Below are 25,817 nucleotides of genomic sequence, written 5' to 3'. Positions count from 1 at the left end.
ATTATAACCATTATTTTTCTCAATGGTAAATCAAAATTCTAATTTTATTTGTCTTGTAATTCAATAAATTAGAGAAGAGTCCACATTTACCTTTCAACATTAATAAATAAAATTATAAATGAGTTCTTACACAGCAGATAGTGCATAAATCATAATAATGAAATTTATTAAAAAAAAACTCTATTTAATTATCTTTCAATTTTATAACTATATTTTGAATAATTTAATTATATTATAATTTTAAATAATATTTAATAATATACTATTTCATAGTCAACCAAAATTAATTTATTTATAGCATTGTGAAATATAACAGTTAATATAAATACTCAAAATTCCAATCTAAGGTGCTAGTCTAACAAGCTAATAAACAAGACATCACAAACTTGTCCAATGAGTTGAGGTATTAATGAGTTCTAACTCAACTTATTTATTTGAGACAAAAAATTAAGTTTGGGTTCAACTTGTAAAGAAAATAAGTCAAATCAAATCTCATACAGTTCAACTCATTTACACCTTATATGCGAAACTAAGGAGGCCCTAACACCTAAGCATTTTTTAAAATATTATAATATGTGTAAATTTTTATATTTGTTATTTATTTCTTAAAATTTTTGTTAATTTGTCTAAATATTTATAAAATATTAGATAAATGTAGTGAATTTTTTTTCATTAGCCCCTTAAATTTTCTATTGGTGTCTGATAATTTATAATTTATAATTTATATATCATAGTTTAAATTTGAATATACAAATTATTTGATTATTATTAAATAAGTACAACAATTCAATTAAAAATTAATTATTCATATTTTTATATTTACAAATTAAAATTATTATTTTATTTTTGTTCCTCTTTTTCTATGGGTAATATAATTTTTTTTAATTTCTTCTCCCGTTTTGCTTTCTTTCCTTTCTTTCATTTAAACTAAAAAATTATTTTATTTACATATGTGCAAGTAGATAAAATTGATATCTCAAATTCCATGCAAATTTTGATTGATTAGATTAAATATACATTTATTTTTATGTGATATATTTACTTTATTATTTTATTAATCTCTAATTTTTTTATGTCTATTTAATTTTAATGATTATTCTTTTTAGTTTTATATTATGATGCCATATATCGAACTATTTGGAGTTTCAATTCAATGAATTTTATATAAATATGTAATATAATAATTTGATACCAATTGAATTTTATTTTTTAAAATAATATAATTTATATTATTTTAATAATTGGTAATATAAGTCTTTTTTATTTTAATTGTAATTTTGTAACATTAAAATTTTTAATATTATAAATAATATAGAATCGTCCCCTCATTAGCACATTTATGCATATTATAGATAATAATTAACTCAGCCCCTCGATAAAAGTTTTTTGGCTCCGCCTCTGTACGCCCCTATGTATAATGGAACAAATATTGGGAAAAAACCTTACACAGCTTCATGTGGTAAAATAATATGGAGTTAAGACAACTAGTTGGTCCCTCTTATAGGTACAATTAATCCCCAACATTTCTCATTTGCTGGCCAAACTGAGGAAATTAAATGCCAACGATGATATCTCAACTTAGTGAACAAACAAAAAGCTCTGCTGCTGGGGCTTTTGATCGCTTGAACTGACAACAGAAAATATCATTGTGCTTCAAGCTTCTTCCATAAATAGAAAGCCCTTCTGATGATGGGATCTGCTGAAAATCCTTCTGCATAAGCACCAATAGCATTCAAAAGGCTTGTAAATTTCTCTCCATTGTCCTGCATTAGTCCAAAGTATGAGAAGTTGCAGCATACACAAAACTGTATAAAAGCAACTATTTTTTTCCAAGGCAAACAAAAATCCATAATGCATGAACAGTTTGTTTCACAAGCTATATCCTAGAATATTCATGTTGTTTTCCAAGCAGCTAATTAAAATTAATTTCATGGGTCAAAATTAAATGATAAATGTGATATGAGGAAATATTAGCATTACCATATTTTATGAAAGTGAGAGCAAGGGTGTTGAGCATTTAAACTACACAAGTGCCAGGACACAGAATGTCAGAGTAACATAAATTTTTGGAGATGAATGATAAAATTGTTGTATCATTTTGCAATACTCACAGCAGCGCTTACAGATAGATTCACTATGGTGCTTTTTCACATTTTGAAAAGGATGAAAGCCATAAACAAAAAAGGGAAGTAGCAGAAAATGATTTTTGAGTTCAAAAACCAACAATAAATATAGCCACCATCAAGGGAACACCCGGACAAAATAGTATATACACCAACTCTTTCAAACCATTTATGCCAGGAGGCAAGACTGATAGTGAATAAAAGGGAATAGGATAAAAAGCCTTTGGAAAAGCAATAGTGCACTACACTCTTAAGAGAAACCACAGTTGTAAAATTAGATTGGGAATGCTTGAGAATCCCTAAATGAGACAAGTAAACTATGCAAGTAGAGAACAGGACTCGAATCATGAATATAATAGTGAGATAAGATCTCTCTTTAGTTATTTTCTATTGAAGTTCTAGGACGATCACGGAAAGCGCAGACATTAAAGTGACAAGCTTCATAGGTACTATTGCCATCAGCCAATGAGAGTCTCAAAATTTGAGCATTCACTTGAAGTAGACTATGCTAAGCAATTGCATATAATATAGATAAATTTGGATTAATAATTTCAGTTACACAAACCTCAGGCTTCTTAAATGTGAGATCCTCAGTGGTAAATGGTACCATATAGAACGGAAGATCTGAACGTAGCAGTGCCTATGATAACAGAAAAAAAAATATATATATATATATATATATATATATATATATATATATATATATACACACACACATCAACATAGTCCATAAGCTTTGCACTTAAGCAACCCATTAGGACAATAAGGTAACAACAGCAATTAAATCATTCAAAACATAAAGCAGGCTTATAACAAGTCTGGCAAATGGATTGTCATGCAATGTTGACTATATTTTTCAAGCATTTGTTTTGGGGAACAAAAAAAAAGTGCTGAAACTGACTCAAATGGGACACTAAACTTGGCTCATCATTATTACACCAGCAATGCATTTAGCCAGATTCTACCTTCATTACTCTGACAATGAAAACAGCCACAGAAAAATGTGGCACAGCAAAGTTATATGGAGAAATTTGGCTGTAATTGGAGCAAAAAGAGAGTTAGATAATTTAGAAAGCAACCAATGAGGGAGGGATGAAATGAGGGAAATACCCATCAAATGAGAGAAAATTTGAAGAACTTGAATCCAAGGCAATAGCATGAGGTTTGAGTAGAATATATCCATATTCCTGAACTAGGCCTCTGTAATAGGCTATACCTGCCCAAATTATTTCTACAGCAGGCCCAACTCAGATTTTAACTACGTGGGCCTAGTGGATTAAGTGAAAATTTTCCACCTCTAAAATGGGTAGGCTAGAAAAATCCAAACCTCAAAAGTTGAAAAATGATAGAATATTCACAATAATTATGTATGAACAAAAGTGATCACCTAAGCAAGATCAATTTTTCGTTATCACATTGTAATTGTGGCCCAGAGTTGAACTTTGAAAAAGGAAGGCATCCCAGATAGCATCTTTTGATATCAATTATAAAGAGGCTATATGTTGTTGTATTTACTCTAATGATCAGCCGTACAAGCCTCCGTGCACAGATCATAAATGCACAAATAGATTAGCTTTGATAAGCTATTTATAGGCTTCAAGAAGGGAAAAAATAATAATCCACAAGAACAAAGCTAAAATAGCAAGGCATACAAAAATTACCAAGTTCTTGCTTAAGATGGCCTGATCAGCATTTGCTCGCAAGGCCTACAAGAGGACAGAATGAGGCAGAGAAAAACAAAATGATTTAGCAATATGAGGAAAAGGAAAAAAGCAAAGTTATTAGGAAAATGGGAAAAGAGATTTTTGTACTCATATTTGTTAGTGAGAACTAATATGAAGTAGACAGAGAGACACAGATATGTTCACTGAACTTATATACAACACAATGGAAATAACTTGTTCCAATTATAGGTACAATATCCTATAGGAAAATTCTTGATTTGTTTTTTCTCCTCTTCCCAGAAAATTGCATACACATACATCTAGTGTCAATATAATGACATTAAAAATAGGATGAGACTAGTATGATATTGTTGCAGCCACACACAATATTTTGTAGTTATAGCTTCAGGTGGTAACCCATTTATTATAAATCAAATATAGAAAGTGTTTCAAGCATCAACAAACAACTTGCATAAATTTTAGCTGAGTTTCTATGCTTCAATCAGAGAAAACCGAAGAAAACCACCTTGCACACCAACAGATCAACATTGTGTTTGGTTAAAAAAATTAACTTTGTGTTTGATTAAGAAAAGAGAGAGAGAGAGAGAGAGAGAGAGAGAGAGAGAGAGAGAGAGAATGAGGGAATAGAGAAGTTATAGGAGACTATAGTTTTCTTTCTTGTTTGGAAGAGGGAATTGTGAAAGGCGGGAATTGTGAAAGGCAAGAATTACAATTATATCCTATAATCCCTAGAAGATTAAAAACATTTGTTCATTTGAACATACACAAAATTTCTAAGCCTGCAACTAAGGGGGCATGAAAACAATATGCCTCTACCTGTACGATATCAATTGGGTGAAAAAGAAACACAAATAGAGAGAGAGAGAGAGAGAGAGAGAGAGAGAGAAAGAGAGAGAAGAAGAAGGAGGAGGAGGAGGAGGAGGAGGAGGTAATTTCATGAAATGCAAAGGCTACGTTTAAGTTTAGTCTAAAAGGAGGCCAGGACATAATTTCATCACTGAATGAAGAAAACGGTACGATTTTTGCTTTCCTTTTTCTTCAATTTGGAGAGAGGTTTTGGCAGGCCTATATAGGAAAGTATACTGTCTATTTTTCTATCAGTCACTTTCTTCTCATGCCTGAAATGGTGGACTGGAAATACAATTCCCTACCCTACCATTTCAATACCTCCCCACCACCCCCACCCCCATCCCCCAACATATACAAAAAAATAATAATAATAATTCCTCACTGCTTCCATCTTATTCCTAAACAGAGAGTAAAGAAGAAACCTGAAGTTTGGATGCAGGCATTCTCTACTCCCAAATTCTCCACAAAAAAGGGAAAAGCACAAATTTCATAGTACTCTTTAATCTTTTTGACCACCAAATAAATAATAAATTGTAATAAAAAGACAGCAAGAACTAGTTTTATAAAGCACTTGATTTATATTGCACTGTAACTGGACATTCTACCTCTCTGATGCGTTCCCCTTCGACTTGATCAACGCATTGTAACAAATTCTCTAATGTGCCTGCCAAAAGAAATGATGATCAAAACAAGTTACCACATTACTATTCTGTGGAGGCATATTACAAGTCCCCATTTCCTCTGCAAGAAACAGTAAAAAAAAAAAAAAAATCTCATTTTAACTTGCCAATTCCATAATACAAAGTGCAAGAACATATTCAACATCTTCCACATTTCCAAAAGAATATTTAAGACATGACACATTACCAAATTTAGTGATCAGTTGCACAGCATGGACACTTCCAATTCCTTCAACTCCTGCATTTATTAAGAATAGCACGTTGGTTATGGAAGCTTCAGGCTTAATTGGATCTCAGAGTGAAGGAGAAGGAAAGATGCTTAACAATTCTTACAAATTGATTTCCTTCTATATACAATTTTAAGCATTCTTCAAGTGCTTCCCTTGCTAGTACTAAACTCTGAGCAAAGGCTAGATATAAAGTTTTATCTTACTTGGGGAATTCAAGATTTAAAGACACAATGAAAGAGCACTGTAATTATTCTGGTAAATCATCAATTCAGACTTTTTTCACAGGATGACTTACAGTAAAAGGTGAAAGAGTTTACAAAAGAGTTGGAGTTTGATGCTGCAAAGGGTTTCAGGGATAGTAGGTTGAATGTTGATGAGATCATTGACTTTGTAGGGATCTTTACTCTGAAAAGATTGGCCTGGCGTCCACAATTGCAGGATTGTATTTTTTTGTCCTATCCTATCTCTGAAAAAGCACTAGATTGTTTGAGAGTCTCTATGAGAAAGAATAGGTTATGAGGGCAAATTCTGAAATAAATAGGGATAAACCAGATAAACCAATTCAGTGCAAATTGTTTTACTATGCCTTTCCTTTAGGACTGCTGAAATATTGTCAAGGAAGATAAAGGTTTTTCAATGACGTTTTCTGCAAGAGATGTAATTGGAAATATTATTACAAACATTCATTAATCTTGTTTCAAAAATTAAATTGCTCCAATAGGGTCAAGAATTTTTGTCCCATCAGTTTTGCTCCTAACATAAATAAAATGTCACAAGGTGTTGTGCGTAAGCATGACTGCCCTCTTGGGAGAAACTATTTCTTCCACCAGAGCTCTTTCATAGACAGGAAATAGATCTTGGATGCTGTTTTGGCAGCAGACATTGTTTTTAATGGTGAGAAAAGGAACATAAGTGTGTTGACCTTAAGTTGAATTTCAAAGAAAATAACCACATGGATAAAATAACTAACAAATTTGTGTATAAAAAGTGACATAGTATAATTAAATAATCGATAAAGATGCACATGGTAACCTGGAATGTTATCAGATCTGTCACCCATGAGAGCCATTACATCAGCAAACTGACTAGGCTTCAATTCTCCATATAAGTTTGCAAAATCTTCCATTCCAAATGAAACCATCCTGGCAATCAAAATAATAAAATTCAAAGCCTCAGACTATAAATTTAAAACAAACTTTTAAATAAACCGGAAAAAAAAAAAGAAAAAGAAAAAGGCCATTTTAATTTGTAGGTGGCAAAAGCACCTTCATAAAATGCCAAAAGTAAATAAATAACTTCAACGCTTCTTAATTAACTTTATCCTCACTTATTCCCAAAAAATTCTATAATATTACAAGTTCTTTGAGGAAATCAAAATTGCATATAATTGGCTAAACATGGGGGATAAAAGTTGACATTGATACATTCCATATAATAAGCACTTTAACATCCAATACATTATAGAGAATGTGATCTGAAAGGAACTAGTGTAGAATGCATGAGCAAATAAAGTGTTTAATGCATCAGATAAGAAAATGAACTGAGTCTAACTCAACCCAAAAGCTAGTTCAAAGGGGGAGGATTGCCTAAATCTTTATAAGGGGCACATTACCCACATACTTAAATGATGTGGGATACTTAACACAAACCCCCACGCCTAGGACTAACACCTAGAGCCTGAAACATTTATGGAAGGCCCAAACACCAGTTAGGGAGGCTTTGATACCATGTTAAAATAATGGACCGAGTTTAACTCACTCCAAAAGCTAGCTCAAGGGGGGAGGACTGCTGAACCACATTACCTAACTGATGTGGGATACCTAACAACATCAAAGGTTACATTTATATACCATTTGATTACTAGTTCTAGTTGCAATACGATCCGGTTTGAATTCATGAATCATAATCAAATGAGGTGTGCAGCATATAGAATATTGAGGTCTTAGGTTTCAACTGCACCAATATGGATTTTGAACAAAATATAAATTTGAAAAAGTAAATCTTAGTGGCCCAGCAAGATTCTGATGGCACATACTTCTTGAGTGTTTGTAATAGCTCTTTAAAATTGATAAATACATTTTGCTATATGTAATTTCGCTATAAACTCCTTTAGCTTGATTGATCATTTCCATAATTCCATAAAAATACATTATTAAAATGATTCCACTAACACATCAAAATTTACTCAGTACCAAAAAATTAAAGAATACCCATCACCACAGCCAACATCAAGAACTGATGTTACAACAACAGCACCAAAAAGTATAAGTTCCTGGCAGTGAAGAACAAGCACACAGCAGTTGTACTGTCATACAACCATTGCCAAAGCAAATGGCAGTGATCACACTAGTGTTAGTGGTCAAAAGAAGTCCAAAAGTTTGCTGATTGGTTCAAAGATGTAGAGATGAACCAAATGATTGAAGAAAGGTAAGATTTGCCCCAAGTCTATTGCCATAAATTACAGTCTATGCCTGGTCTTTGTTTCGTTATGCAGATTTGCCCCCTTGGCCATATTTAGTTATAGGTCTTTCTTTGAGATAGGTAAAGCCTGCAAATCATAGTGAAGAGGTCAATGAGAGAGGAGGTGCCCCTCACTGTGAAATGTTAACAAAAGCTTGAGCGGAGTATGTGATGGCCGATGATGGAGTTTGAGTTGCAATTGATTTTGGAACTTTTTTTGTTCTTGATTTTGATTCTAGGTGTAGAGATTTTTATTCTACCAATTTTTCATTTTATATTGTAGACTTTGTTCAAGAGATTATTCTTCTTATTTTTGAAATGTTAAAATTTTTATCATTTAAAAAAATAAAATAATGACATTTTATTACTCTGTCAGACATTTGGATAAATTGACCATAAGTGGAAAGTGGTCACCCCCAGGGGAAAAAAAAAAGGCTCAAAAGACAAAATTAGACATTAGACATCACCAAATAGCAGCGGCCAATTCAGGCTTTATTCCTAGAAAAATATGTGGCTAGTATTAATGTTGAAAAACATATATGTATGTTCACACACATATTTACATTGCCATTATTAATTTTAAGAAATATATATCTATGAAATAAAATCAAATTCAGAATATCTAACCAGAAATTAAAAAAAAAAAGATATCCAATCCAGTTACCAACTTGATGATACTCATACACCATACAGGGTTCAAAGTTACTTGAGCATCAAAAAATGACATGGTTTCTAGAATATGAGAAAACTTCTCTAGACTTCAACCTCAATTGCTAACAAATATTAACACAACTAATGTAGCATTAAGTTGTCAATGGATACTAACTCAAGGCCACGTGATGCAATTCGTAAAAGGCGTAATGAAGGAGAAAGAATCTGAAAAAAGTCTTTGTCTGGAGAAACAACTCGTACCTGTTACAAAAGTACAATCATTAGTGACTTGCCAAAAAAAAAAAAGAATAACTCTTTAGTCAAATTACTATATTACCACTCCCCATTGTGATAATGTAAATCAGGAAGAATGCCTTGCCTTTCATTGGGAGAAGAGGCATTCAGCTATAAGAAATTTGCTAAAGTGATCAAAAGCTCAACTTTTTGAAACTATAGAGAAGAATTTACACAATACATAAAACCAATAAAACACTTTTAATACCCAACTCGATGAAGAGAAAGTCAACTCAACCTCAATCCAAATCAACTGGAGCCAGCTATATGGACCCTTCTTCATTCTATGTTTGAAATACAGTTTCTGTCAGGCAAGCAATGATAAATCCTTATTGACCACTTACCCCATGTCATCCTGGAATCTGGATCTACTTCTCATCTACTCCACTCCCATAAATTAGATATGCCCTTATCTTCTTTGCTGGAGCATGCCTGTCCATGCTGGAAATGGTCATATGATTTCAATCATCCCTCTCTCAACTTTTCTTTAGTAGGTATTCCTCAAACTTTCTAAGAACATGCTCATTTTTTATACAATCATCCAACATTTCCATGCATCAACTTCAGTACCTTCATCTAGTGGCTCACTTATTATCAACCTAATAGTCATTGTCATAAATTAAAGTCAATTAAATTGCTATCTAGTAGAACTTCCTCTTCAACTTAGTCAGAATTTATGATCAGAGAAGACACTCCTGCATTTCTCCATTTCAACCATTCCACCTTGATCCTATGAGTAACATCCTCCTAAGTCCACTCCACTCCTCATCCTTATATTACAGAACCTATCACTTGGTAAATCTTGTACTCCATTCCCCTTGCATGGCTAAAATAACAATGCATATATTCCATTTTACTTCTACTTAACTTTAAACAGTGAAACCAGACTCAAGGGTGTTCTTCTAACATTCCAGCACCTAGCTAATCTCAGCTCCATTTTCACCCAGTACAACTATTTCATCAATCAAAAGCATCAATAAGAAATATTAACTTATACATGCAATTGACAATAGAAGTAATCATTGATTATTTCTTAATACTTCAAAAAACTGAAAAAAAAAATCATGAGGAAATCACAAAATATAGTTAAAAATGTGAAAAAGAAAACGAATGGCCATGATTATTGCTACAGTCATTTTTTCCTTTCAAATTAAGCTTATCGATGCAATTATATGATCCCTAGCAATAGCTATCGATCATAACTCACACATGCTCCTAAGTTAACACCTTTTCTCCATACAATTTTTAATGGGATTGACACCAAAAAATTCGTTGACGATGCAGAGACCACAGAAAGCTATATCACTTAGGGAATAAGGATTTTCCTTTGTTATGCTTTAGTGGTCTAGAGTTCATGCCCATCTTTTCTTTGTTATGCTTTGTTAATTGTCATCTTTCGAAAAAGGAGTTCAACACATTTAGGGAATAAGGATTTTCCTGTAGACTTCAGAGAATTTACGATTTGTTTCATAGGATTTCGAAGGGGACCCTTTGGCACAATATTTTTCTCGAATTTCTGGTTTATGTGGATGGAGAAAAATGCAATGAACTTTAAGGATCAAGATCTATCTTTATATTCCTTATGAAGTAGCAGGGTTTTGCCATCTTGTATATGCAAGAATCATGAATAGAACTTATCTTTAGAAAATACAAGACAGATTATAAATGCTGAATAGGATCCTTAACCTGCAATATAGAGTATGTATATGATAAGCAGTAGAAGTCAAGAAACATTTGAAGCGTAGGCTGAACATGTTGAAGGGGAAGCAGATCCTAATAAGTAATACCATACTGACTTGATAGCAATTGCACAATGCACTCCATGTATATATATGTGGTGAATTTTTTTTTTAATTATTTTCCTCAAGCAAAAGAAAATCGAGCCTACAATAATTAATATTTTATTTCACTAGGGAAACAACAGAAATAGTTTTCAAGTTTCAAAATCTTATCAATCTTGCCCTGAACCAAAATAGAAATAAAGTAAAATTCTGCTCATATTTCAAGGAGACATTCATCAATTTCAGCCAAATAGACCTCCAAATAATTACCTTGAACCCAGCATCAACACTCCTTACAGCTAATGTTCCAATCACATCATCTGCTTCTACCCCTGGTACCTGCCTTGTGTGAACTCTTGATCAATTATCGTCTACAACCAGAGAAAAAAAATTACTAGCATCTGCAATTTACAGATATTTACCTCAATCACTTTAATAGACATAGCTTTTATAGAAGCTTTCAAGTATTGAAGCCCTTGAACTATGGTATCAGGTGTCGGGGGGCGGTTGCTCTTGTATGAAGGATATAAAGTATGACGAAAATTCAAACCTTCAAAAGAAAAAATGCATATGCAATTAGGCAAACTAATGTAGAATCAAATCAAACCTACAAAATATGATCTACGCAAAAAAATATGTAGCACAACCAAATTCAAAACTGTGAATAACAAAATAACACAATATAATTTCAAGAAAGGGGTGGACCTAAATGATGGAAAAGGAGCTAAAAAGCCAATGCCATGAAGTTTCAGTATAAAGCCTCATTGACTTAATTCTAGTTGACTTGTTTATATATTATAATAATTTAATAGAACCAGCCTTTTGGATCTGAAACTATCAAAAAGCAATATTCGTAGGTTTACTCACACAGACCTTCATAGTCACTTTAAAAATGCTTGGCGCACATGTTGGGTGCAGAAGCAAGGGCAACACTAGGTAGCAGCTCAAACTATAGAAATTGAAATGACTAGTGCAAAAGCAATGACCAGAGTACAGTCATTTGATTACTAGAAGCAACCACCAATCGTTTGCTATATTTTAATAACATATGAATCATACAACACAATTTACAGCCTGCTCAAATCAATCCTTTAAAACCTCAACCATTTTAATTAATAAGAAATGAACTTGTATGGCTTCCATCATTTATAAATAAATATTATAGACACTGCTGTAGCATATTCATTAGCAACTTCACTTTTAAAAATCCTAAGTTCATTCCTAGGCATTTATTCTAACAGTAGATGGATCTAAACGTCGCAAAGAAGAAACAATGCACTAATCAAAGTAACCCAAGTGCGCATAAATTATGTCCCCATCCATTGAACATTCATGCACAAAGTAAAGCATATTGGTGGGATGTTGATACAGGCAAGTCCAAGTCAAAACAAAATCTGCTAACCTACTATCTCCCACTTTAAGACTTTAATTAGCTATACTGTACTTTATTGCTTTCAGTCCAAAAGTCTAGAATCCAAAAGTTAAGGGGGAAAGAAAGAAAAACTTTAATCCTGTCCAAATAAATGCAACAAACAAATACTTGGAGAAATGGAAATCAAACAAAAGAATTGAACCTCACAATAAACTAACAGAGTTTTCAAAATAAGGGGGAAAAAGAGAAAAACTATTAAAGCATTCAGATTTGCCAAGAATTCAACTGTTCAAGTGGGAAAATGATAAAGTGATGCAATTTTCTACAATAACATGTGCATTAGCTACACTCTATCAGTATTACCTATAGTTTCAGAAAAATGAGTAGGACAAAGAGAGGACAGATTATATATAAAATAAAACATCCCCTCTCGATAATGTAGACTATATAAAGCCCAATCTAAATTTTCCTGTAAATATGGCATCTTATTTTCTTGGAGATTATTAATTTCATCATGTGAAGACAATTTCGAACAAACATACCTTTTGCCATGGCATTTTCTTTGAATGAAACACAATTATGATCAAATGGAACTCCTGAAAAGAAAAACTTTCTATCAAAATCTTGCTTACAACAGCTGTTTCACACTCCAAATAACCCCACAGCTTACCCAAATTTTCCAACCAAAATAAAAAAGAACACATGGGATAATTGGCATTCGACAACCATAGAGTGAAATACCACCAAACAATTTCAACTATTGTGACTTTGTGAGCATTACCAACCGATATATAATTAGTTCATGTTAAAATGTCAATATAAGTAAAACAAAGCCCATTATTTGGGATGTTTCAAAAGAAAAACATTATTAGAAAGCAATTTACAAAAATATGTACTTCACTGCATAAATGGGCGCCTAAGATTTCTTCTTTTACAAAGAAATCCTATGAAACAAATAATTTTCTCCAATAATGTGATGCATATAAAACATGCCTCAGTAATCCAATACTACTGATATATGATCATACAAAAGGAAATACCAGATTGCCAGTCAGTATTATATGACAAATCCTAAGAATAAGTATCTTAAAATGATCCCTAAAACAAATCCTAAACAACTAAAAGTTAGTAATGTTCCATCAGACATTGTATCCGAGACTTGTGCCTATATCTGTATAGATCCATATGATAAATGTAGAAGAATAGGAAAGAAGAGGAATTTGGAGGAAAATAGCTTGATTATTCCCTCAAGCTTCTGGGGGATATATACAGTTTCTGTGATCCTGTAAAGGAAATTATACACAATTACCCTAATCAAGGAATCCCTTAATTACAGGAATTTAATCTCCTTATTACAGCCCTAATTAGTCACATAACATTTACATTCCTACTCTAACAATAAAGATGTAACAATATTTTGCACTACTTGTAACCTAATGTAATAATTATTATCCAAGTTTAGGACTGGCTATGTTTTCCCCAACTGAGGCTTTAATAGTTCATAGGAGGTGAAGAAACAAATTTGCATAAAATTACCAAGGCAAAATATTGGGATGCTTGGATGAACACGTGGAAAATTGAGGAAAGACAAGATAAGGAATAATTACAAGTGTAGCAAGGTAGAATGTGGCATCCATTGAAGATAAGTTATGAGAAGGTCTAATGAGAAGATTTGGGTGCACCTATCATAGACCAACAAATGCACTGATATGGAAGGTGAAGCAATTTTATGTCGCAACAAGTACGAAAATGTGTAATAAAACTATGATGACAAAGGATGAAGTAGGGAAGGATTTAGAAACACTACACCTTACTAAAGACTAAGGATGCAGTTCTAAACATGATAAGAGGAAAATGATTCACATAGCCAATCCCACCAAGACTAGGATTAAAACTAAAATGAGTTATGTTTTGTACTTGCACATATATGAGAAAACACTCTATAAGTGAAGCTCAAATTGGCCAGCATCACCTTACCACCACCGCCACCACCCACCTCCTGAAAAGAAAAAAATGAAAAAAAAAAAAAAACCTCTTCAAGTTTAAACAACTTCTGTGAGTTCACTTCACAGCAATGATTTTAAATTGTAAATCTATGATTGTAATGCCTCAAAAGTGGACTATTAAAGATCTTATATAATAGCAGCATCTGTTGTATACATGATTTTCTTCTTTTTTTTTTTTTTTTTGAGGAGGGTTGAGGTTTATTATCACATTGTCCCTGAAGCATAGATTTGCAATAATTTGATTTGAAAAGCTCCTGCACTAATACTCTTAATGAATTCTTATTATCTTTTCAAAATGGAAACACATAATACTTTGACTTGTTATTGTTCAAGTCAAATTTAGTAGACAAATAATAATTCCGCTAACGGTTTTTGGTTGCACATTCAAAGCTTCAACCTAAGCCTTACAAGATGATTTTAGAGCAATGAATACATCAGTCAAGAACAAATTTTATCCTATTAAACTTATAAGATAGACAGGCCACAGCTACAGCATAAGCACACCTAGATAGCATTGTTGTTATATCTGCAGTTGAGAAAGCATCCTTTAGCACATGTTCATTAGAAGCAATTCAAAATTGATTAAGGTGTCAACGGCAAGCTTTTGCCTTGAAAACTCTAAAATAGCATAAACAGAATTTCTCACTACTCTTTGTAAAAGTATAAAAAAGGATGTCTTTTAGAAAAGCAATGCCAAAGAAGCTATTAATTTACAAAATTTGACATCAATTCACGGCTTAAAAGTCAAGATTAATGATATTGATATATTTGTGGATATTTGTTTCATTGCAGAGCCTATCCTTTCCTCATGATTCTAGATCACACTTTATGATGTCAACTCTTTTAAAGGTTATAATAGATTTAGATGAATATTAGAGGAGGTGGAGGAGGAGGACGATGAGAAGGCCATTTTGGACCATTAGGATTTCTGCCTATAAGAGCTGCAATTTTGATTATCATGTCAGAATCAATGAAGAAATGACACTTAGCTCTGCAACAAACACATGAAGAATTTACAAGAAAAAGAGAACAGAAAGCAAGTAATCAAAGGGATTCATTTCTTCCTTTGTGGAATTCTAAAGTCTCTAAACATTTCAAATAGTTTCCAAATCTGAGATCTCAACCTGATCATGAGTATAATTTAAAAAATAATCCACACAACACACATATGCACAAATTAGAATAGCAATTACAGAAACAGAAGAGACAAAGCAACAAAAGCAATTTTATGTGATTTGCAATGTGCCTAAATATACAGAGAGCCACGGCAATTTTTCGGCATGAAGGATTAAAGTTATGAATGCCTATTTATAGAGTTGCAAGAATTTTCCGGCCAATTTTCATCCATCATCCTTGAACTTTAGGGGTTATTTCAATAAAGTCCCTGAACTTCAATTTGTATCACAAAAATACTTAAAACTTCAATTTAATACAACATAAAGTCCCTCAAGCCGTTTTCCGATGGGTACTCTGACCGATTGCTGATGTGGACATACCTAAGTGTAATAAAAACTATTTAAAAAATGTTTCTCATACCAGGTGGCATTTTAACAATAAAACAACATTTTTTTAATCTCTCTTTTATCTCTCAATCCTCTCTTTCTCTCTGTTATGGAAAGTCAATCACCATGTTATGGAAAGTCAATCACTATATTATTTCTCTGTATATTTTGTATTATGTATTCCTATTTAGGATTTCTTCCTAATTAGTAGAACACAAATTATAGGAACCAATTGTATATATATACCCATGTACAGATTAATTGAAATTAATGAGAATCATCTCTTTCTACATGGTATCAGAGCAGGTCATCAATCTAGGGTGACTATTTGTTTTCACTACCCAGCTCAGGAGAGACCTTGGCCGCCGACCGGCCGTTTCAACCTCGATCAACATCGCCGGCGTCGTCTCAACCCCCTCATTCCACCACTGTGTGCTGTTGCCTGATCCAGTATAACCATTAAAGGACTTCTGAGGTTTGGCTCTCAGATCCTATTTTGGTATTTGCTTGATTTGTGATTTTGGGTTATTTTGCTGCTATAAGCACTTTGGGTTAGCGTTTCGGTTAGTTTTCTTTGTCTCAACAAATGGCAGATAATAAGAATGTTATTTCTGATGTGATTCCGGTGATGACTAAGATCACGGAACACAAACTTAATGGTTCGAATTACCTGGAGTGGAGTAAGACTATTAGAGTCTATTTGCATAGCATTGATAAGGATGATCACCTTACTAAAGATCCACCCACTGATGATACACGACAAACTTGGCTAAGGGAGGATGCTCGGTTGTTTTTGCAACTTCGGAACTCGATTCATAGTGAGGTAATTAGTTTAATTAATCACTGTGAATTTGTTAAGGAATTGATGGATTACTTAGATTTTACGTATTCGTAAAGGGAATATCTCCGTATTTATGATGTTTGTAAGGCATTTTACCGTCTTTGAGAAAGAGGATAAGTCTCTCACGGCTTATTTTATGGATTTTAAGCGGGTATATGAGGAACTTAATGTATTGTTGCCTTTTAGTCACGATGTGAAAGTTCAAGAGCCCAACGAGCAATCGGTCATTATGAGTTTTCTTGCAGCCTTCCTTGAGTATGAGATCGCTAAATCTCGAGATCCTCTCGATTACGAGATTTCCTCTTTGCATGAAACGTTCACAAGGGTCCTTCGTACAGAGAGTACTCAATCTTCACAGCCTGCCAGTAGTGCTCTTATTAGCCGTAATCCAAATGGACAACAGGGTAATAGAAGAAGAAGTAGAGGAGGAATTACAGTGCAATGTATAATCACGTAATGGAGAGGCTAGTTCTAATCGAGGACTCAAGAGGAGTCATTTGTTATTATTGCCATGAGCCTGGCCATACAAAATATAATTGTCCGCAACTTTAGAGAAAAAATCGATAACAAATGGCAAATATGGCAGCAGAGAATTCTACAGTATCTTCCTCTTAGAAAACTATTTTGGTATCTGACGAGGATTTTGCACAATTTTCCCAAAGATCGTGCATCTCTAAAGCCTACCGGTTCCTCACATCGCTGCGAGTCAGGTAAATCCACTACATGCCTTGTGTCTTCTTCATCCAAATGTGTTATTGATTCTGGTGCAACAGATCACATGACAGGTAATTCTAGTATTCTATCTACTTTTCAGTCTAATCTCACTATCTCTCATTACTTTAGTGATGGTTCTACTTCTTGTGTCATGGGTTAGGCTGCGAACCCGACTTCGTCAATTTCTTTGTCTTCTGTTTTGTGTCTACCAAAATTCTCTTTTAATCTACTTTCTGTTAGTAAACTTACTCATACCTTAAATTGTTCTGTTTCCTTTTTTCCTGACCAGTGTTTGTTTCAGGATCTTACGACGAAGCAAATTATTGGTAGAGGACGCGAGTCAGGTGGTCTCTACATTCTGGAAAATCATGTACCGCGGTCGCTTGTTTGCTCCAGTACCTTAACACCTCTTGAAGCTCCTTGTAGATTGGGTCATCCTTCTTTGTCTACCATGAAGAAGCTGTGTCCTCAATTTCAGTCTTTCTCAGTACTAGAATGTGAGTCGTGTCAGTTTGCAAAACATCATCGTTTGCCTTCTGTATCTAGAGTCAATAAACGGGCTTCATCTCCTTTTGAGTTAGTTCATTCTGATGTTTGGGGTCCTTGTTCTGTTACATCTAAAACTGGATTTCGTTATTTTGTTACTTTTGTTGATGATTACTCCGATGTTACCTGGTTATATTTAATGAAGAATCGTTCTGAGTTGTTTTCTATCTTTTGTACCTTTTGTAATAAAATCAAAACTCAATTTAATATTTCTGTGCGCATATTAAGAAGTGACAATGCCAAAGAATACTTTTCAGCACAATTTCAGCCTTATATGACACAAAATGGCATTCTTCATCAGTCTTCCTGTGTGGATATCCCATCCCAAAATGGCGTGGCCGAAAGAAAAAATCGTCATCTTCTTGAGGTAACTCGTGCTCTTCTTTTTCAGATGAAAGTACCTAAACACTTTTGGGTGGATGCAGTTTCTACGGCATGTTTTTTGATCAATCGTATGCCGTCTTCTGTCCTTAATGGGGATATTCCTCATACTACTTTGTTTCCTACAAAATCTTAATTCACTATTGAACCGCGAATATTTGGTTGTACCTGTTTTGTGCGTGATGTTCGTCCACAGGTTACTAAATTGGATCCAAAATCTCTCAAATGTGTCTTCCTTGGGTACTCCCGGCTCCAAAAAGGGTACCATTGTTTCTCTCCTACTCTTAATCGTTATCTTGTTTCTGCAGATGTCACATTTTTTAAGTCCACTCCATTTTTTCCTCCATCATCTGTGTATGAGAGTCAGGGGAAGGAGGATGATCTCTTAATATATACTGTCCAACCAATGTCTAGTCCTCTCCCAAAGTCCTGCTCTTCATACGTCTCTAGACCTACTCGACCTCCGTTGTTCATGTTTATTCCAGGAGATTGGAGATTCGACTCGGATCATCCACCGCCTACCGTTGGGAGATCCTGTACCTCATCGATCATGATTACGATATAGACTTACCCATTGCTCTTCGTAAAGGTAAACGTTCATGTACTTACCCTATCTCTTCTTTTGTTTCTTATAATCAATTGTCTTCTTGTTCTCGGTGTTTTGTTACTTCTTTAGACTGCTCCTATCCCTAATACCGTTGATGAGGCCTGTCTCATCACGGCCGGGTGTGATGCTATGAAAGAAGAAATGGAGGCTTTAGATACTAACGGTACATGGGAACTATTGTCTTGCCCACCGGGTAAGAAAGCTATTGGTTGCAAATGGGTATATACATGAAAGGTAAATCCCGATGGTTACGTGGCTAAGTTAAAAGCACGCCTTGTAGCAAAAGGATATGCTTAGACATATGGGATTGATTACTCTGACACTTTTTCTCCTGTAGCTAAACTTACTTCTATTCGCTTGTTTATCTCTTTAGCAGCTACATATGATTGGCCCCTGCATCAATTGGATATCAAGAATGCTTTCCTTCATGGTGATCTTCAGGAGGAGGTGTATATGGAGCAACCACCTGGGTTTGTTGCTCAGGGGGAGTTGGGTAAAGTTTGTAGGCTTCGGAAGTCTCTTTATGGCTTGAAACAAAATCCTAGGGCATGGTTTGGGAGATTCAAAGAAGCAAGACAGAATTTGGTATGCAAAAAGCAAGTGTGATCACTCAAGATTTTATAGGCAACTGAGGTGATCTAATTCTCTTGGTAGTCTATGTGGATGACATTGTCATCACCGGGAGTGACTCTGCAGTATTTCATCTCTTAAAACCTTCCTCCAAACTCGCCAGGCCAAAGACTTGGGATTGTTAAAGTATTTCTTGAGTATCGAAGTTATGAGAAGTAAGAAGGGTATTTTCTTGTCTCAAAGAAAATATGTCCTCGATCTATTGACAGAGACAGGAAAATTAGGTGCTAAGCCTTGTAGCGCACCAATGACTCCAACTTTACAACTGTTAGCAAGGGATAGTGAGTTGTTTGAAGATCCAGAGAGATACAGGAAATTGGTAGGAAAATTGAACTACCTTACAGTCACTCGTCCTGACATTGCTTATGCCGTTAGTGTGATAAGTCAGTTTATGTCTTCCCCAACTGTTGCTCATTGGGAAGCCTTGGAACAAATCTTGTGTTATCCAAGGGCGCTCAGAAGAGGTTTGCTATATGGTAATCATGGGCATTTGAATGTTGAATGTTTTTCAGATGCCAACTGGGCTGGATCTAAGGTTGACAGGAGGTCAACTACTGGATATTGCGTTTTTATTGGAGGAAATTTGGTGTCTTGGAGAAGCAAGAAGCAGAGTGTAGTTTCTCGATCTAGTGCTGAATCCGAATACAGAGCCATGGCACAATCAATATGTGAGGTAATGTGGATACTTCAATTTCTAGATGAGACAGATTTTAAGACCTCCACGCTGCGAAATTGTGGTGTGATAATCAAGCCGCTCTTCATATTGCTTCTAACTGGTGTTTCATGAGCGGACCAAACATATTGAGATTGATTGTCACTTTATTCGTGAAAAATTCAACAACAGATCATCTCAACAGACACATCAAAGCGGAGAGCAGTTAGGAGATATTTTCACAAAAGCTCTGAATGGAGCTAGGATTGACTACATTTGTAACAAGTTGGGCATGATTAACATCTATACTCCAACTTGAGGGGGAGTGTTATGGAAAGTCAATCACCATGTTATGGAAAGTCAATCACTATATTATTTCTCTGTATATTTTGTATTCTGTATTCCTATTTAGGATTTCTTATTTAGGATTTCTTCCTAATTAGTAGAACACAAATTATAGGAACCAATTGTATATATATACTCATGCACAGATTAATTGAAATTAATAAGAATTATCTCTTTCTACACTCTCCATTATCATATCCTCTCTATCTCTCTATTCTCTCTCTCTTTCTAACACTGCCCCTAAACACAGCTATTCAGAGTATGATTTCTATCTCATCGCGTTGCACTTGCAGTCGCACATCGCCTCGCAATTGCAGTCACACAGCTCCTCGCACTTGCAGTCACACATCGCCTCATCAACTTGTCAACCCGTCCCAAGTCTAATCAATAACTATGTCTTGGTATTGTGATGAGTATATGGGCAAATAAGTCTTCATCCAGATCTGTTTATCCATCACAATCCTATGCCGTTTCAAAATTGATGCTATAGAAGTAACATCTGCTCGAAGTTTTAAAGCCTCCCTTCCAAGGAGATGTTTAGTTTGCAGATCTACAAACCCAACAATACAGATCTACTCGAAGTTTTAGCTTTCGATCCATTGTCAGTCACCTTGCGTTTTGTTCATTTTATCCTATTTATGATATGGGCAATGTGAGATTTATAGTCCAATTGATTCTTTCTTTTTTCTAAACTTTGTTTAAATTTTTTTTTTAACGGTCGTTTGTTCACGTGAATTGAAAATGGGTTTATTGCCTTTAATCCTCGCAAATAGATACCTAAAATTCTGTAGTTGAATGAGTTTTGGATCTTTGTTTAATTTTAGCTACTGTAGAAAGTTGTCCAGAGAGTTTTTTTTTTTAATTAATTGTTTAGAAATATCCCATTGTTAATTGAAGTTGTTCCTTCTTATTACTCTCTCCAAGTAAATTGTTGATCCAAAATACCTTTTAGATGTGGATTCTTTCAATCTTTAGTTTTTTTTTTTTTTTTTCCTTATGTATCTTGGTGTTGTAAATGAATCTGAGTTCTCTCTCACCCAGTCATCTGGGTATTATGATGAATGTGTTGATTAAATTTGGGTTCTCTCTCATGCACTTATCTGGTTATTGTGATAAATCTAGGTTTGATTGAAATATTATAGAAATTATTGATATTGTACATGAGTATTGTGATACATGATGATTTATATTTCTTATGATTTTAATTTTTTTTATTCTAAATGTTGATTTTCTTTTCTGTGTATATTAATTTTGATTGAAACACAAGTGGCTTTGATTTGTTATTAATTTTGGTTTATCACATTGAATGAAAAGAAAAGATAAAGAGATCATGGAGAGAGAAAATTATTTTTTATTATTAAAATACACGTGTCAGAGAAAAAAAATATATTTTATTGCATTAAAGCCAACATGGCATGTTCAGGTCAGCACTTGGCCGGAATTCCAAACGGAATTCGACCAGAAGGACTTTAGCTGATATAAAATTAAAGTTAAATGATTTTTGTGATAGAAATTGAAATTCAAGGACTTTATTGAAACAACCCCTAAAGTTCAAGGACAGTGGATGAAAATTACCCAGAATTTTCCTCTACAAATAGGAATTTGAGAACCTAGATATTACAAAAATATCACTCATAACTATGACCGCCGTAGCCTAACTATACCGTACCATACCACAGGAAGCTTCTCCCCTCCCCTCCCCCCACCAACCTCCCAACCAAAAAAAAAAAATCTGCCAATGAACTGGAACAAAAAATTGGACATTCTTCACTACCAGAAGGGTTTCACCTAAATACTCAACCACTCCAATCTGCCTGGAGCTTGCGGCATACAGTATTTCCTCTAAAAAAATATAATCCATCAAAACAGTAAATGTATCACCAGAACTTAGCAAAAATAAATAAATAAAAAAGCAAACATGTGAAAGGAAGCTATAACAGATTAGGACAATATATCTGAACACACTGCAAGTCACATAATTTGCTGTTCATTCAAATTTCAGTCTCAGGTTGACCTTTGAAAGACTACACTCATGCATAAATAGATTCTTGATTAGCATGTCAAACAGCTGGAAATGACTATTGTGTAACAAGTAAAATGAGAGAAATGAAGCTTGATCAATGATTAAGAGAATCAATTGCAAACCAAAAATATCAGTGAAAGTTATCTCACCATCATGATCAAACACCACCTGCAAAGAAAAATAATAACCAATTGATAAGTAACAATATCCACTTGGAAAATAAGAAAAAAAAAACTCAAATAAGTAACATGATAGCTAATGCACATATAATTTTGACTTTCATCATAAAATGCAAAACAGAAATACAAGCATAATGGAAAAATCATACCGCTACATGGGAAGGGATAAATTCCAGGACATCAATTACCTGCAAGATAAACAATAAGTAGTTGGAGAATTTGATAAATTTATCAGAATATAATTTAATTGGTTGATTTAATGTCATTATATTGGATGCACAAAATATTCAATAGACTTAAGAGTTAAGACCCCATCTTCATTGTATAGTCTACGATGCACGATTGTCAGAACCAGACCAAAACTGCTGGTCGATCCAGTCCAGTTGATAAACCCATTTTCTAAGAAAACCAACATTTACCCATTGAACTGGCTGAACAAATGGTGAACTGATCCATCAGGTCCTGGTTCAAGGGGTTTGAGCAGTTTAATGAGAGTGAAATAACAACTCTTTGAGCTGCCACATCACCTCACTAAAAAAAAAAAAAAAAAGAATATTTTTTTCTTGAAAAAAGAATTGAAACTCTGCTCTAAGTCTTGCTTAGTGAGATAATTACCATCTGGCCAGGTAATTAATTGTGCTGATTTTCTTCACAAATATTATTTAACAGCTCATTAAGAGAACAATAATTTTAACTATACTCTTATTTTCATAACATATGAAAATTTATAACATTTAAAATATAGTAAACTTGCTGTAATTTTCACTAATATAAATAATTTTATTATCATTTTAATTTTAATTTAACTATTTCCCCTATCACGCATTATAATTATTATTATTAATTCGATATTATTTTAAAGTTTTTATATCCTAATGAGAATTTAAATTATTTGTTATAAAATTTTATCAATTTGAAATTTAATTAAAGTTATCATATTACTTATGATCGTTAATAAAGATTTCTATTTTTTATATATTTATATACTTTTCAATATTTATTTGATTTAATTCTGGTTCTACCCCAGTTGAACCTTTTAACCATGACTCTTTGCTTTTACCAGTTTGCAGAACAGGCCAGGTTTGAATATCTTGATACAATGAATGTAGAAGTTCTAAATACTACATGATTGATTTGATTTTAAATTTGTTATCTAAGACAAATACAATACCGATAGCAAACTAAACTCACACAAAAGAAAACTATAACAGGTCAATGCTTTAATAAAATCCTCAAAAATAAAGTTGGAAAAAGAAAAAGAAATTTCACAATCCAATGAATGCCACTTACAAGTGATAGTGCTGAAAATATAGTTAAAACCCAATCCGCATTGCCATCTGCATGTGATAAATGACCATGGTGCAACTTTGCTGCTCTCAATCCAAAAAGAAGGGGAAAAAAGGAGCAGCTAATACATATTAGTGAAAAAGGATAGCAATCAGTTGATCTAATTTTCAGCGTAGATTGCATCTGTGCAGCAAAGGCAACAGTGATTTTTTAGGAATACATTGATCATAACAAATTCAAAGTTACAGACGAAACCATAAACACAAACCAGATTATGCTATGACTATTTTATGAGGTCTTAGAGTAGACCTTAAACACATCTGACTTAATAATATCTTCAACATACTTGTTCTACTTTTTTGATAAATTACCTGCCACACACAACTTAAGCTACACAAATATTAACTGCTATAAGATGTACATCATCCAATTGAAAGTTAGCTCTTTAAAAGATGTAGAGGCACCAGATGTAACAAGCATATAATAAAACTTACTCCATGTGATAATTGGAAACTTCATATTAGTCATATAAAACAGCCTATTGTCTAACTACATTATAAGAATCAGAAAAACAACAAAAACATCAGTAAAACAAGAACTTCAAATTCAGCATACAAAAAATTATTTGATATGTCAGAGTCAAATAAGCACTATGACATACCTAAAAGCTTGTAGTAAGCTCTGTAAATGACAGATGTGCCATCTATGAGCATTACTCTACCATTTGAAGAACTAGCATTCTCTGCTCTTTCTTCACACTTGACAGAATCCGAGACTGCTTCTTGATATGGCGTGCGCTCACTTTTGGAAGAGCTTAATTTATTACTTTGAGAAGTTGAGCAAACAACTTGAGGTAAAGCTGAACTTGTATTAGATAAACTAGAAAAGGCCTGAGAAGACAAATAAAACAAATAAAAATATTAAAATAAAACCCCCTAGAAAAGCCAGCATTAATAATATTTTTAAAATATAACAATAAATGTCTACTTCCTAATAGCCAACAAAAAATAATATAATTATATTAAACATGATCAGAATTTGTCAAAATCAGGAAGAGAGAAGCACCAAAGAAAAGCTCACAAAGTACCACCAAAATATAAGGCATAAGGAAGTACTGCAAGAAAGGAGTTAAATACTTTCAACTCGAATCAGAAACAGAAGCATAATTTCAGTGGGGAGTGTCATAAGAATATTCAGAAGCTCTAAAGGCAGAATTCCTAAATTAAATCCCTTTCTATCATCCAATTGCTAGTATATACCATGTAGGATAGACCTTCCCCTCCCACTCAGATTCTTCCTAGTCCTTAAGCAAGTGCTAAAACTTAAGAAGAGAAAAATCTCTGCAATAATTGGCAATTATGAATAACAACATAGAAGTAGAATGAAAAGTTATCAATTTATCACTGAATTTCCACCCAACTTTTTATCACTTTAAACTCAAGAAAGGGGGGGAAAAACCCACATCAAAGATATACGATTAATTAAAAATAAACAATAATTTCAAAAGGAATGAGAAAGGAAGCTCTTTAAAAATAAGGAAACCTCTTTTAGGGTTTAGGTATTTCATATTTGTTCTCTTATTTTGAGTGTTACCTTGTTAGATAAAATGGATGAAGGATGAATTGGGACAACTGTCTTGAGATTGGACAAGAAGTTTCTAACTCTCTGAACTCTTTTCAAGTTTCCCCCCAAGTAATTAAAGCTCCTCCACAAGGAATGAACACGAAGATTCAAGGACTGACTGTATGCCATGAATTCATAGCATTACTCCTCAGTGACTACGGCACAGCGAAAGAGCCTCTAAAGAGTGTGATGACCTGACATTCAAAATTGACTTGCTCATTTCAATGCAAATTGAATTCTTGATTTCAAAATTGAAGGAAATCGCTAAAAGTGGTAAAATAAGTGAATATTACACACTTAAACCAACATTTCTAAACCCTTCAAGAATTTAGACCTTACACTGTGTTTAGATGGAG

General features: G+C 33.7%; 1 protein-coding gene across 4 annotated transcripts; it reads right to left on the bottom strand.

Moving 5' to 3' along the window:
- Nucleotides 1-1,429: 1,429 nt before the first annotated feature.
- On the bottom strand, nucleotides 1,430-25,817 carry LOC110644440 (uncharacterized). Of its 4 annotated transcripts, none has more exons than XM_021797210.2 (16): nucleotides 25,801-25,817; nucleotides 25,432-25,655; nucleotides 24,500-24,728; nucleotides 23,842-23,921; nucleotides 22,701-22,739; nucleotides 22,522-22,540; nucleotides 12,668-12,721; nucleotides 11,176-11,303; nucleotides 11,024-11,092; nucleotides 8,854-8,939; nucleotides 6,600-6,709; nucleotides 5,525-5,575; nucleotides 5,263-5,321; nucleotides 3,785-3,829; nucleotides 2,689-2,763; nucleotides 1,430-1,763 (listed from the first exon to the last, which is right to left on the bottom strand). In XM_021797210.2, exons 2-16 carry the CDS (start codon nucleotides 25,588-25,590, stop codon nucleotides 1,644-1,646), a joined length of 1,323 nt encoding a protein of 440 aa, XP_021652902.2. In that variant the 5' UTR covers nucleotides 25,591-25,655; nucleotides 25,801-25,817; the 3' UTR covers nucleotides 1,430-1,643. The 4 variants fall into 4 exon arrangements, 3 of the variants coding, with proteins under 3 accessions (XP_021652902.2, XP_057999520.1, XP_057999523.1); XM_058143537.1 differs by lacking the exon at nucleotides 25,801-25,817 and adding an exon at nucleotides 25,759-25,776; XM_058143540.1 differs by lacking the exons at nucleotides 12,668-12,721; nucleotides 25,801-25,817 and having other exon boundaries at nucleotides 25,432-25,750.

This window comes from Hevea brasiliensis, chromosome 1, assembly GCF_030052815.1.
Source record: "Hevea brasiliensis isolate MT/VB/25A 57/8 chromosome 1, ASM3005281v1, whole genome shotgun sequence".
NCBI lineage: Eukaryota > Viridiplantae > Streptophyta > Magnoliopsida > Malpighiales > Euphorbiaceae > Hevea > Hevea brasiliensis.
Note: the sequence above shows the minus strand (reverse complement) of the source record. Positions and strands in the feature narration are given on the sequence as shown.

Bases quoted from the DNA above. Each gene is read 5' to 3' on its own strand.
- LOC110644440 (XM_021797210.2), bottom strand. From the start codon at position 25,590: ATGGCATACAGTCAGTCCTTGAATCTTCGTGTTCATTCCTTGTGGAGG. The intron at 23,922-24,499 runs GTATGTCATAGT...GATTGAGAGCAG, and splicing joins AGCTTACTACAAGCTTTTAG to CAAAGTTGCACCATGGTCAT. The intron at 5,576-6,599 runs GTTACCATGTGC...TAATAAATGCAG, and splicing joins CAGATCTGATAACATTCCAG to GAGTTGAAGGAATTGGAAGT.